Source organism: Mustela putorius, unplaced genomic scaffold, assembly GCF_011764305.1.
Source record: "Mustela putorius furo isolate JIRA1106 unplaced genomic scaffold, ASM1176430v1.1 tig00003863_pilon_pilon_pilon, whole genome shotgun sequence".
Taxonomy (NCBI): domain Eukaryota; kingdom Metazoa; phylum Chordata; class Mammalia; order Carnivora; family Mustelidae; genus Mustela; species Mustela putorius.
Window position 1 is genome coordinate 6,275,404 of NW_025422015.1, and position 12,095 is coordinate 6,287,498.

General features: G+C 50.9%; 1 protein-coding gene across 4 annotated transcripts in view; it reads left to right on the forward strand.

The window, feature by feature from the left end:
• Positions 1-12,095, forward strand: part of ZC3H12D (zinc finger CCCH-type containing 12D) — a 36,943-nt gene that overhangs the window by 1,580 nt on the left and 23,268 nt on the right. For 3 of the 4 annotated variants that reach the window (XR_006602310.1, XM_045066248.1, XM_045066249.1), the window contains one exon: positions 6,152-6,508. Coding sequence is in view for 3 of the 4 variants with exons in the window: in XM_045066248.1 (XP_044922183.1) it covers positions 6,204-6,508 (305 nt within the window). In the remaining variant the exon portion in view is untranslated. Of the gene's footprint in view, positions 1-5,694; positions 6,509-12,095 lie in introns of those variants that run through there. The other variant, XM_045066250.1, reaches the window with a different exon arrangement.

Genomic DNA, 12,095 nt, shown 5'->3' on the forward strand with positions numbered 1-12,095 from the left:
GGGTTATGGATCAGGGCTTGTGTGTCTACCCAAAGTAACCTGTAGCGGTACAGAAGGGCAAGGGACAAGTTCAAGGAGAAAACAAAAGGCCAGCCCACCCAGGCTCACAGCAGCGCTACTCACAATGGCCAAAAGGTGGCAGCACCCCAAGTGTCCATCCACAGGTGAATGGAGAAACACAAAGTGGTCTCTATACATGATGGAAAATTATTCAGCCTTAAAAAGGAAGAAAACTCTGACATATGCTTACAACAGAGTGAACCTGGAAAACATTATGCTGAATGAAATAAACCAGTTAGAAAAGGGCAAATACTGTATGATTGCACTTCTAGAAGGTACCCAGAGTAGTCAGAGTCATAGAGACAGAGTAGCTGTGGTTCCCAGAGGCAGGTGGGGGAGAAAAGGTGGGGTGTTAGTGTCTAATGGGGACAGGGTTTCAGTCTTATGAGATGAGAAAGTTCTGGAAATGGATGGTGGGTGATGTTTGCTTCACGCCACTGAACTGCACTCTTAGAAATAGTTCCTATGGTAAATTTTATGTTATGTATAATTTACCACAATTTTTTTTTTAATTATAATGCCCTTTAAAAATCCCCCAAAATCCAGGCCCAGAACACAAATCTTGTGGGCTGAAGTTTTCGCCTTTCTGTGACTTCCCCAAAATCTAACTGACGACTCCACTGACCTTAGCTGAACTAGAACACTGCACAGACTGTGTTTACAAGAGCTTTGTCCTCACCATGGGGGTGACTTCTGGTGGTTGTAATGTGCTGGACTGGTTTGGGGCTCACAGAGGTGAACGGAAATGCATTTGAGGGTCAAGGGCAATGTGATGAACGCACACACCCCGGGCCCATGCATGGGCTTGCCTTGTTCTGTGGCCCCCTGAGCAGCCCCGGGCAGCACCCTCTGGGCCAGGCCGTAATAGGAATCACTACCCTTGAGAGTCTAGTCCCTTCCATTTATTAGCTGCAGGACCCTGGGTAATCTGGCAAGACCTCTCTTTTCTTTAGTTTTCTTACTTGCAGCATGATCATGAGGTAGCCCGTTTCCGTCTCCCACAGAGGTCAAGATCTCCAAAGTTAACATGTAAGAAAGCACCTTTCACTATAAAACACTGGGTACCTGGGAGCTGCAGGCTCTCTTTGCGTCTGATCTCTCTAACGCCCCCTCCTTCTCTCTTTCTTCAGTTCCTTGTGCATCCTCCTCCTCACGGGCTCTTCCAGTCAGAGGTTAAGGACCTCAGCCTGGGCTGGCTGACTCTGGGAGGAACAGGTCTGCTCTGATCCCATCCTCAGAAAGTTCTCTCACTCCTCCTTCCCTCTTCCTTTCTTCCTTTCCTGCTCTTTTGTGAGTCCACCTCCAATGCTGGATTCAACACGAACCCATCTCCATGGCTGCCTTGACCATGAACTGCAGGGAAGTGCTGGGTGCACCGTAAGAGTCCCCGAGGAGACTGAAGATTTTCACACTGTTACTGATTAATCATCTGTGCTGTTTGTGACTTCCAGTCAAGCTTGAGGAAGAAAACTGAAATGAAATTGTTCATACTTTCAGGACTTAAAAATAGAAAGGGGTAAGAAGCTGCTGACAGTGCTGTAGCTCAAAGACTGGAGCATCTCAAGGGGAGGGTGGTGGCCTGAGGGCCAGGGGAGGCTCCTGAGGACAGACGCCACCACCCGTCTTCGCCCCCACCTCAGGTTTCTTATTTAGAAATTTTAAAAGGAAATGAAGTTGGTTTTAAAATCTCAAGGGGGCAAAGAAAGCCTATGAAGTAGGTGGATTCTTTCAGTTAATTTTGTGTGAAAACAGCTGCCTGTCCCACGCATAACCTTTCAAAAGTCTCCTTGGAAAAGGAGCTCTTTGGGGGCGCCTGGCTAGCTCAGTGGCTTGAGCGTGCAACTCTTGATCTCGGGGTTGTGGGTTCGAGCCCCACATTGGGTGTGGAGATTACTTCCAAAAAATAAAAAAAAAGTAAAAAGAAAATGAACTCTTTTGGAACCTATGGGTGCTGTGGAGAGCTGCTGAGGACGGGGCCTCAATACGGCCGCTCTCATTCCCCCAGCCCAGGTAAAAGCCCCAGGTCTCTTCCTTTTGAAAATGTTTCTGATGCTGTCATACCAGACCACAGAGTTCTAAAACAAGCATGGACTCTCCTTGCAGCTGTTACTTCGTGACTAAAGAGAAGTCACCCAGCTCAGCTATATTTTGGTTTTTCCATTTCTGTAGTAGTAAGATACTACCTCCATTGTGACCTGAGCCAAAGGCAGAGGCTTAACCCATCGAGCCACCTGAGGCGCCCCCTCACCTGAGTTTTGAAAGCACTTTTTTTTTTTCTATTTGAAAGTATTGTGCTTACCATCATGATTTATGGCTTGTTATTTACATTTTTGGTCTGTTTTCCTGAATAGGTCAAGAACAAATTGAAATTGGACTGTATATTAGTTTTTATGGAACTGGGTCCCAGCACAGTGCCTAGTGCCTAGGAGGTGTTCAGGAAGTGTTTATTACGTGAATGAATGCATGATGGATGAATGAATGAATGGATGGACTATGGTGCTGTGACGTAAGGCAGAGGTGGTGCTTGTGAGAAACGTGCAGGAAGTAGAAATTGTCCAGTTGGATGTAGAAGGGAGGGAAAGGGAAGAGTGAGAGGTGACCTTGAGATTCCTTCTTGGGGTCTGCGGAATGTCATTCAATGAGATGGGGACCCAAGAAAAAATATTTGAGGAGGGAAGATTATTTTCAGCTTTGGGAATTAACTGAAGAAAACTCTGTTGAACTCTCCAGTATACTAGCACTGCCAGGTGCCGGTGATTCTGAGGCACATAGGTGGGAATGTAGTTCACAGTTCCTTGAGATACAGATAAATGACACATCAGTGCGTTCTTTTTTTTTTTTTTTTTAAAGATTTTATTTATTTGTTAGAGAGAGAGAGAGAGAGAGATAGAGCACAAGCACAGGCAGACAGAGTGGCAGGCTAGAGGCAGAGGGAGAAGCAGGCTCCCTGCCGAGCAAGGAGCCCAATGTGGGACTCGATCCCAGGACACTGGGATCATGACCCGAGCCGAAGGCAGCCGCTTAACCAACTGAGCCACCCAGGCGTCCCACATCAGTGCGTTCTAATAGAGGTGTGAGCAAAGTGTCTGGTAGACAGATGACCAAGCCACTCATTCTGTTTGCGAACTCAGCGCTGATGAGCTGTATCTTGAGGTTTGCCAAACCAACAAGAGCATTCCAGGTAGAGAGGAAGGCATATGCAGAAGCACAGAGATGAGAACCTTCTGGAATGCTTGGGGAGCGGGGAGGGATTCAGCAGAGCTCAAAACAAAGGGCCAGGTGGGCCAGTGGTGGGTGGCAGGTGGACCAGGGTCAGCACTGCGAGGGGACAGTTCGCAGGCTGCTCAGGAATTTGGTTTCTTTCTTGTTGTCAGCATGGGGTCTGAGGGTGTTTCTAAGGAAGGGCATGATCAGACTTGTTTTAGAAATATACTACGGGCTACAAATGGTGGCTGGGTCAGATGGGGTTGGGGAGGGGGCCCGTGGGAGTCTGGCAGTGAGTTAGGTATGGGATGGAAAAGAGAGGAGTGGGAGGGGGCACGGGGTGGGGGGAATGGAAGAGGGGTGGGGGGCGGGGAGGTGGGCAGATGGGGGTGAGAGTGGCCAGGCTGAAGGATGGAAAGACCTTGTGCCTCTGTCCCGGGGCCTTGGGTGACAAGTCTATGTGTCGCCTCCATGGAACCATCTTCTTGGAAATACCTACTGGAAAGCTCTGGATTTAAGAAGAAACTTTTGGTTTCAGAACTCCTTTTCACTTTTAATAACTATTGGGGATGCCAAAGAGCTTTCGTTCTTGTGGGGTTCTAGCCATCCATTGATAGGCAGCCTATGAGAAACTAAAATTAAGAAATTAAACAATATTCCTTTACCTAAAATAACCATAAGTCATTACCTTAATATAAATGATGCATTTTTATGAAAAATAACTCTATTTTCCCAAACGAGAAAATGTGTAAGGAGACTGGCACTGATTTACGCTGTGCAAATCTCTAAGATGTGGCTTAAAAGAAAGGGGCTGGGTTTGCCTCTCACCTTCTGTGTTCACTCTGCTGCAACATCACACCACACCTGCTCTCAGGAACACTTACTTCATGGTGTACTGGTAAGGATGAGAGCGGTGGGGGAAAAAAAGCAAATAACCTTAGTGTTACTAGAAAACAGTTTTTACTTTGAAGTCTTCATGAAAGGGTCTTAGGCCCTCCCTGAATTTCCACGGACCACACTTAGACAAGCACGGAAGTAGATTCAGCAAATGTTGGGCGAGTGATTCTGAGCTCCGCGGACACTTCATTCATATATTCAAATAGCACGCATGCCATTTGCCTCACAGATTTATAACGCGGAGCAGGGGTGGGGGAGGTGCCTGGTGCTTAGCGGGGTCTCAGTCCGAAGTGCAGCCCTGGACAGCCCTCCCCCCCACCCAGGCCTGCTCAGGATCTGGAGGCGTGTGTGTGTGTGTGTGTGTGTGCACATAAGGGCAATGTAAGGGCAAGTAGGGAGCATGACCAGGAGAGCAGACTGCCTGGGCAGGACCTCATCGTCAAACACATGAACAGAGACCAAAGAAAGAGCTGGACAGACTAGAAGACTCAGGCCAAGTCATAGGGCGTCAGGGAGAAGAATTTCAGGAAGAAGTGGTCCAAAATGTTTTCCAAATGTTTTGATTTAAAATGACATGCGAGGGTGTGGTCCCGAGTTTGCCTAAGGCCCTGGAAGCTGTTGTTGGATTCAGCTGCAGAAGCCCTATTCCTGCCAGAGCCGGTGGGGGGCCGTTGAATTGGGGCTCCAGCCTCAGGGGAGTGGCCCTGCAGAGGACGGGGAGCCCCGCTGAGAACCTGGTAGGGAAGCGTGGATGCTGCTGAGGGTGCGGGCAGGAGGCTACTGAGGGGAGGTAGGGCACCTGTGCTGCTGGGAAGAGGGCAGGTGACAGGTTGAGTGCTGCAGGGGTGCGTTGAGCCTGATCTGTAACAGGGGCAAAGGGAAGGCAAGTTCTGCTTCCATCATCTAGCGGATGGTTACTCGCCGTGTTCACTGGGCAAATCTGCGTGGAGAGTCCGCTGGGTCAGGTGCTGTCCTCGATGCAGGGGATACAGCAAATCCCGGAACAGATATACCGGCACAGAAAGGGTTCCCAGATGCATTCTTAATAAGAAAAGCAAGTGGCTGAATACTCATCTATTTATGGAAAAACAACCCCGCTAAGACAGTGTGTGTGTGTGGATCTATTGGATCCGCAAGCCAGGACATCGGAAAAGCACGGGAAGGATACAAAGAGCAGGAGAGGCAAGTGGGATTTGGAGTTTGTACGAAGAGGCATTGTATCTTTTTATTCTTTTTGCTTGAGCATTGTTTCATTTTTCTTCACAGGAACTATAATTTTATGACTCTTTCTTTTTTAAGATCTACTTATTTTAGAGAGAGAGCGTGCACACAGTGGCGGGGGAGGGGCAGTCGGAAGGGGGGCGACAGACTCCCCACTGAGCGCAGAGCTGGCCTCCATCTCAAGACCCTGAGATCATGACCTGAACAGAAACCAAGAGTCCAAGGCTTAACCGACTGAGTCACCTAGCCGTCCCTAACTCTCCTCTTCTTATAAGGACACTAGTCATATTGGATCAGGGATCACCCTAATGACCTCATTTTAACTTAATCAACCCTTATTTTAACTTAATCAACAGAGTCACAATCTGAGGGACTGGGAGATAGGGCCTCAGCGTATGAATCTGGGGGGTGGGGCTGCTGTTCAGCGCAGGACGGAGGGATGGAGCCTCAGGAGCATTCCTCCGGCCTGTCCCTGCACAAATGTTCCCAGCGCTGGGTGGTCCGCTCAGCTGCCCTCGGTGTCTCTGACCAGAGGGTCCTGGGGGGGGGGCGTGTCTGAAGGCCTCAGAAGGTGCTCTAGTAAAAGCAGCAAGATTGCATCTGCAGCTCCCTAACCACACTGAGCAACCGAAAATCCCCAAGGGGACCAGGCAACATGATTTCCTGACAGATAAGGTGGGGAGGGAGTGTGCAGAATTTGCCCTCAGTAACCCGACAGTCTCCAAGCCAGGCGGCTCGCAAAACACCTGATGGAGGCTTTTCTCTTTAGCTCATGACCGGGTGGCCCTGCCAGAAGGAACCGGGGGCCCAGCTGCCGCAGCATGGAGCGCTCAAGCAAGATGGAGTTCTTCCAGAAGCTGGGCTACAGCCGGGAGGATGTGGTCAGGGTGCTGGGCAAACTGGGGGAGGGCGCCCTCGTCAACGACGTGCTGCGGGAGCTGATCCAGACCGGCAGTCGCCCGGGGGCCGGTGAGGGCAGCGGGGCGCCCCTGCTCGTTCCCAGGGGCTCCTGCGCGGCCCTGGACTCTGTCCAGCGCAGGCCGGTGGCGGAGCTGGAAGAGGACTGCGGAGGCCCCGCTGGTTCCTTGCGACCCATAGTGATCGACGGCAGCAACGTGGCAATGAGGTACTTCCCTTCATCCTCAGGGTTGGGAGGACGGTCTCTCTCTATCCAGTGGTTTGGTCCAAAGAGTTTTGGGGCTAACAGATGGGCTTTTGAATCCCCGTTCCATACCCTTGGTAGCTGTGCGGCCTTTAGTTAAATTACTTAATCTCTCTGAGCCTCACTTTTTCCATCTGTACTGTGGGTATTAAACCTCCCTAGAAGGTAGTTGTAAGACCTGGAGCCGCACCCAGTGCCTAGGACAGTGCCTGACAAAGAGTAAGCGTTCAGCAGGTAGTTCCTGCTTTCATATCAACCCAGGGAGAGACTCTCTCCTGAGGAGGGCTGTGGGTAACCAGGGAGGAGCCTGGCGTTGGGCGGTGACAGACTGTGGCTTCTCAGCTGGAGTCTCCCTGAGCAGCTGTGGGACTGGGAAAGCCACAGCACCTCAAGTGTCTTCTGGGACACAGGCGAATAGATAGATAGCTGAGCAGCCTCTCAGGATAACTAGAACCAGATGGGAAAAGGTGCTTGAGTGGGAAGCCGTCTCCTGGGGGCTGCACCCTACAGGTGGCTGGTGGTGCTATGGTTCCCCAGCTGGTCTGAGACATGTACCTGTGGCCTGTGAGCGGATGCAGACACAGTGGTCTGGGCATCTTTGTGTGTTTCTGCAATGAGCACCTGACACCTGCATGGCTACATTCAGCTTAGAGACAATCTCACAGTCTCAGCCACACTCCACGTGGGGCAAGGAGGAGGCTGTATTCACACAAGGGCAGTTTTGTGCTACAGGCCTGAGTTACAGGCAGGCAAACAGCAGATCTGTAGGAAATCGGTCCCTCGTAGCTGTAAACAGATGACTTCTCCCTTCGAATGCTGAGCCACTGGCTGGAATTGACAAAAGCTGTGTGATCCACAGTGCTGAATGAGTCAGGAGGGTGTCCGTCCTTTGGCTGGCAGATCCAGGGGCTTTCCCCGGGGGGGTGGGGGGTGCTGGGGCTCACTTGGAACTTGGCCCTGCAAGACAGAAGTTTGGAATGGTTCCACCCAGAATGGCCCAGCTTTGGGTACTGTCCCTAGGGGTCCCGCTCCACGTGTCCTGAGAGTATTGGGTCAAGACTGAGCCAGCCTGGTCACCCTGGGCTGCTCCTGGGCTCTCTGGGACATCAGTACACATGCTCCCGTGTAGGGACCTGACAGGTCAGCCTATGAAATCCTGCTTAATTTGAGATATCAGGGAGAGTTGGAAGGACTTTTAAGATTTTTTAAGGTTCTGAGTGTCCTGGGAAGTCTGAGGATTGTGAGGGGTACCTGGCCTCCAAGCAGGATGGGTCCCCTTTCCTTCTGGAGATCTGTACAAAGGAAGCTTTAAAGGTAAAAGGGTATTTTTTTTTTTAAGATTGTATTTATTTATTTGACAGAAGGAGATCACAAGTAGGCAGAGAAGCAGGCAGAGAGAGAGGAGGAAGTAGGCTCCCGCCGAGCAGAGAGCCCAATGCAGGGCTTGATCCCAGGACCCTGAGATCATGACCTGAGCCAAAGGCAGGCTTTAACCCAGTGAGCCACCCAGGCACCCCTAAAAGGGTATTTCTTAAAGTGAGGACCTTTCCAGCCCTAAGATTGTACCAGCTCTGTGATCCCAGATCAGAAGAACGGCTGTGGACTAGAAGGACTATGTCAGGTGCTACAGGAAAGTGTGGGCAGGCTCTCGTGGGGAGCAGACAGTTTTTAGAAATTGTTTCGATAGGGTGGTGTTGGAGGATTTTCTATTGATGAAAAGCTCTGTTGCTGCTTGGAATTCAAACTTGAATGGCATCTTCTCCTTGTGAGTGACCATGATGCATTCCAGATAAACCCATTTATTCCTACTCCCGCCTCCCACTGTTGTCATCCATCTAACCCCTTCACGCTCCATCTGTGTGGGTGACAAATGAAAGCCATCACTCAAGCTTGTTATAAAGAGTGTGTCAGAGCTCTAATGCTTTCACACACTTGCTGCCTAAACAGCATCTCAGTCAATGAGCACACGTGTGTCTATGTGAGGTCTCAGCGTGTGGACATATCTGTGCATATGTGTGTCTGTACGTGTGTGGACATGTCTGTGCATATGTGTGTCCCTTTCCTCAGCCTCCTGCATCCTTAGTTAGGAAAAAAAGATACATTGCACAACCACCAGCTGGTGGGTGGGACTTGGTTTGCTCAGGGGCCAGTCTAGAAGATGCTGGGGTTTGAGGTCCTACCTCATCCCCTGCTCCTTCTCCGACGACAGTGTCCTCCTACTGTGTCCTCCAGCCAGCTCCCACGTGACCCATGACCTTCAGGCTCCACCCAGTCCCAGTTGCAAAGGACAGATTTCAGTGTGGGGCTCACCCTTTAGAGGCAATGGGTAGTTTGAAACCCAACATAGTGTCTAGTTATGATCTGCTGAACTCAAAACTCCGTTAACCTCAGAAATGTGGTTTCTGAAAATTCTCCTTTCCTGAGGTTTTGTACCATCACAGATTTGCCCATTCTCTGATTTTTTTTTAAAGATTTTATTTATTTATTTGACAGACAGAGATCATAAGTAGGCAGAGAGGCAGGCAGAGAGAGAGTGGAGGAAGCAGGCTCCCTGCTGAGCAGAGAGCCCGACTCGGGGCTCGATCCCAGGACCCTGGGATCACGACCCAAGCGGAAGGCAGAGGCTTTAACCCACTGAGCCACCCAGGTGCCCCATTCTCTGCTTTTGAAGAGGCTACAGCTTCATCGGCTGTCTGGCCCTGGAAGAAGTGAGGAAGGACTTAAAAGGCAGTTTGGAGCACATGTCCTTCCTGCCCCCAGGAGCCAACGAGAGTCTGAAGCTCTCAGTCCTGATCTCTAGCTGAGATCTGCCCAGCAAAACTCCCTTTGATGAAAGCTCTATACCTGCACTGTCCATTACGATGGCCACTGGACACAGGGCTACTAAGCACTTGGAATGTGGCTATTGTGACCAAGGACCTGAATTTTAAATTTGAGTTAATTTGAATTTAAATGTAAATAGCCAACTGTGGTGAGTGCCTATGTGTTGGACAGTACAGGTCTAGCTTTTCAGCTGTATGACCTTGGAGTGGGTCACCTTACTTTTTGAGCCCTGTTTATACAATTAAGAGGTTGGATGAAATCATCATCATTATCAACATCATCTTCAGTGGCTTTCTACCAGTAACATTCTAGGATTCAAGGTGATTATTTTATGCATTAAATGCCTTTTTCTTATGAAGGAATTTCTCTTCTTCTGCAGAGGTTCAGAGAGGATAGGTTACTTGCCCAAGGTCACAGAGCTGTTAAGTGCCAGGCTCTGCTTCCAGAGCTCTTCCCAAAGTCCTGCACTTTCTCTAGCACTGTGCAGCTTTGGCTTTTCAGCCTTCGAAAGCATCTCAGAGTGGGAGACTGACCCCATGGACTTTTATTCTGGCGCCAGAGGCTGCCTGTGTGGACCAGAGCCCATCCCAGGCAGGATGAGCCCTGACTTGCCTGCTGCAGACAGGTTCTGCTGGGTACCGTCACTCCCACACCAGGGGGCAGGTGGTCTTTGCAGGACCAGTGCCCAGGACGCCTCTCCTGCTGCCGCCAGCATGTTGGGAACTTGTGCCGAGGGCCACGCATGTGCACTGACCCGTGGCTCTGGCAGAGCTGAGCAAAGACTGATTTGCCTGCACAGTCCCCTCACCTTCGAGGGGCGTGGGTGGGCCTGTGCACATGCGCACACATGTCCATATCGGAGATAGGAGGGTGTGGGCTCAGTGTACTCGAGGGCATCGCACTTGACCCTGAGGACAGGGTCCAGCAGGCTTGAACCAGAGGGTGACTTTCGTGGACTGTGTGTTAGGAGCTGCGCGGCTTCTCAGGGGCTCACTGCCGCCTCCTGGGTGGTGCATACTGTAGGCAAATGCTGGAAAAGAGAGATTGGAAGGACTTCAGCTTGGGCGAAAAACCACCTGATAATTTCACATCCTCTTGCTGCCCCCAGACGAGGGTTTCATGTAAATGTGCCCTCATTTTGGGGTGCACAGGGCTTTTTGTTTGGGTTCTCATGTACATTTTTAAACTCTTGGAAACCTCAACAGACCCTGACTTTTTCTGGAGTCACGAATCTTCAGTGATCAGACCTCAGGCCTGCAAGGGGGTGGGGGGCTCCTCAGCCTCCTCCCCCATCCCTGTGGGTTACTAGTGGAGGCTGCCTTAGGGGGCCACACCTGCTATGGAGCTCTTGAGTTGCCTCTGACCTATGCTGGCTAGGTCTGCACCTGTTTCTCCTTCTCTGAGATGATGGTGACCCCTCTTCCAGAGGCCACCCTGTCTCTTCCCCCTGACGTGAGCTGGGGAAAGAGCTTTTGGGGCAAAGGCTATACACTCCAGGTTCCAGGTGTTTGCAGTTTAACTCCAAATAAGAAACGGAATGGAAAGAGTTTCGTGCCTTCACAGCTCATGCTCTGAAGGGATCTCCACTTCTCTTTTCCTTTCCTCCCGCCTGCCATCACTACCGCACGCTCGGAGGGACGGTTCTGTGAGCTGCTGACTTCTGCAGAACCTCCTGGGCAAGAGACTGCGACAGCGATGAGTTGCCAGGTGGGCTCCTTCCTGTAAAGGGCTGCAGAACCCTGGCTGCCCCGGGCGGGATTGTTCTGCAGACAGAGCCGGCCTCAGGCAGACACCCACTTCCCCTTACCACCTTCCCTTTATTCAAAACCTCCCTCCTCTGTCTCCTTTTCCCAGGGCCTGGCTCTCAGCTGCCTGGGGAGCTGGTTGCAGTGACTGTTAATAAGAGCTAAGGTCCTGGGGCACCTGGGTGGCTCAGTGGGTTAAGCCTCTGCCTTTGGCTCAGGCCATGATCTCAGAGTCCTAGGATCAAGCCCTACATCGCGCTCTCTGCTCGGTGGGGAGCTTGCTTCCTCCTCTCTCTCTGCCTATGTACTTGTGATTATCTCTCTCTGTCAAATAAATAAATAAAATCTTTTAAAAAAAAAAAAAAGAGCTAAGGTCCTTCCCCCCAACTGCAGCCTTGTAACAGCAGGTGACTTAAGCTTCAAAAGAATTACTGTCTTGCTTCCACGGGCAGGGACGGGGAGGGGCAGGAACACTCGGGATAAGAGATGGAGGTGGAGGAGTTTGCAACCCCACAGGTCAGGCTCTGAGACCTGTCATTAGATCAGGGAATTGGGCACATTTCTTTGCTTTAGTTTCCTCAAGCATACAGTGGAAGGACGGTCACTTCCTCAGGCGCTCCTTGTAATGATTGGAGTGCCGAGTGCCAAGTGGCCCGGTACATACGACTCCACAAATATTAAACATGAGCCAGGAAGCAGGAGTGAGGGCTGTCCTGTTCACTGTCTCTGAGGACTCAGCATAGAGCCTTGCTCACAAATCAGTGTTGAGTGAGTGTAGGGCTGCACAAAGGAACAGGTGTTTTTGACTTCTGCATTTTCATCTGTGTGCCGAGTGGTGTGGTCCTAGGGCAACCGTGGGGCTTTCTTGCCTGACTGGGAACTCTGCCAGCTCCTAGAGAGAGGACCCCCCCCCCCGCCCCAAACTCAGTGAGAAGGTGGTCTCTGCTTGTGGCTTCAATCCTGCCATGGCCTGGGGCTTTCTG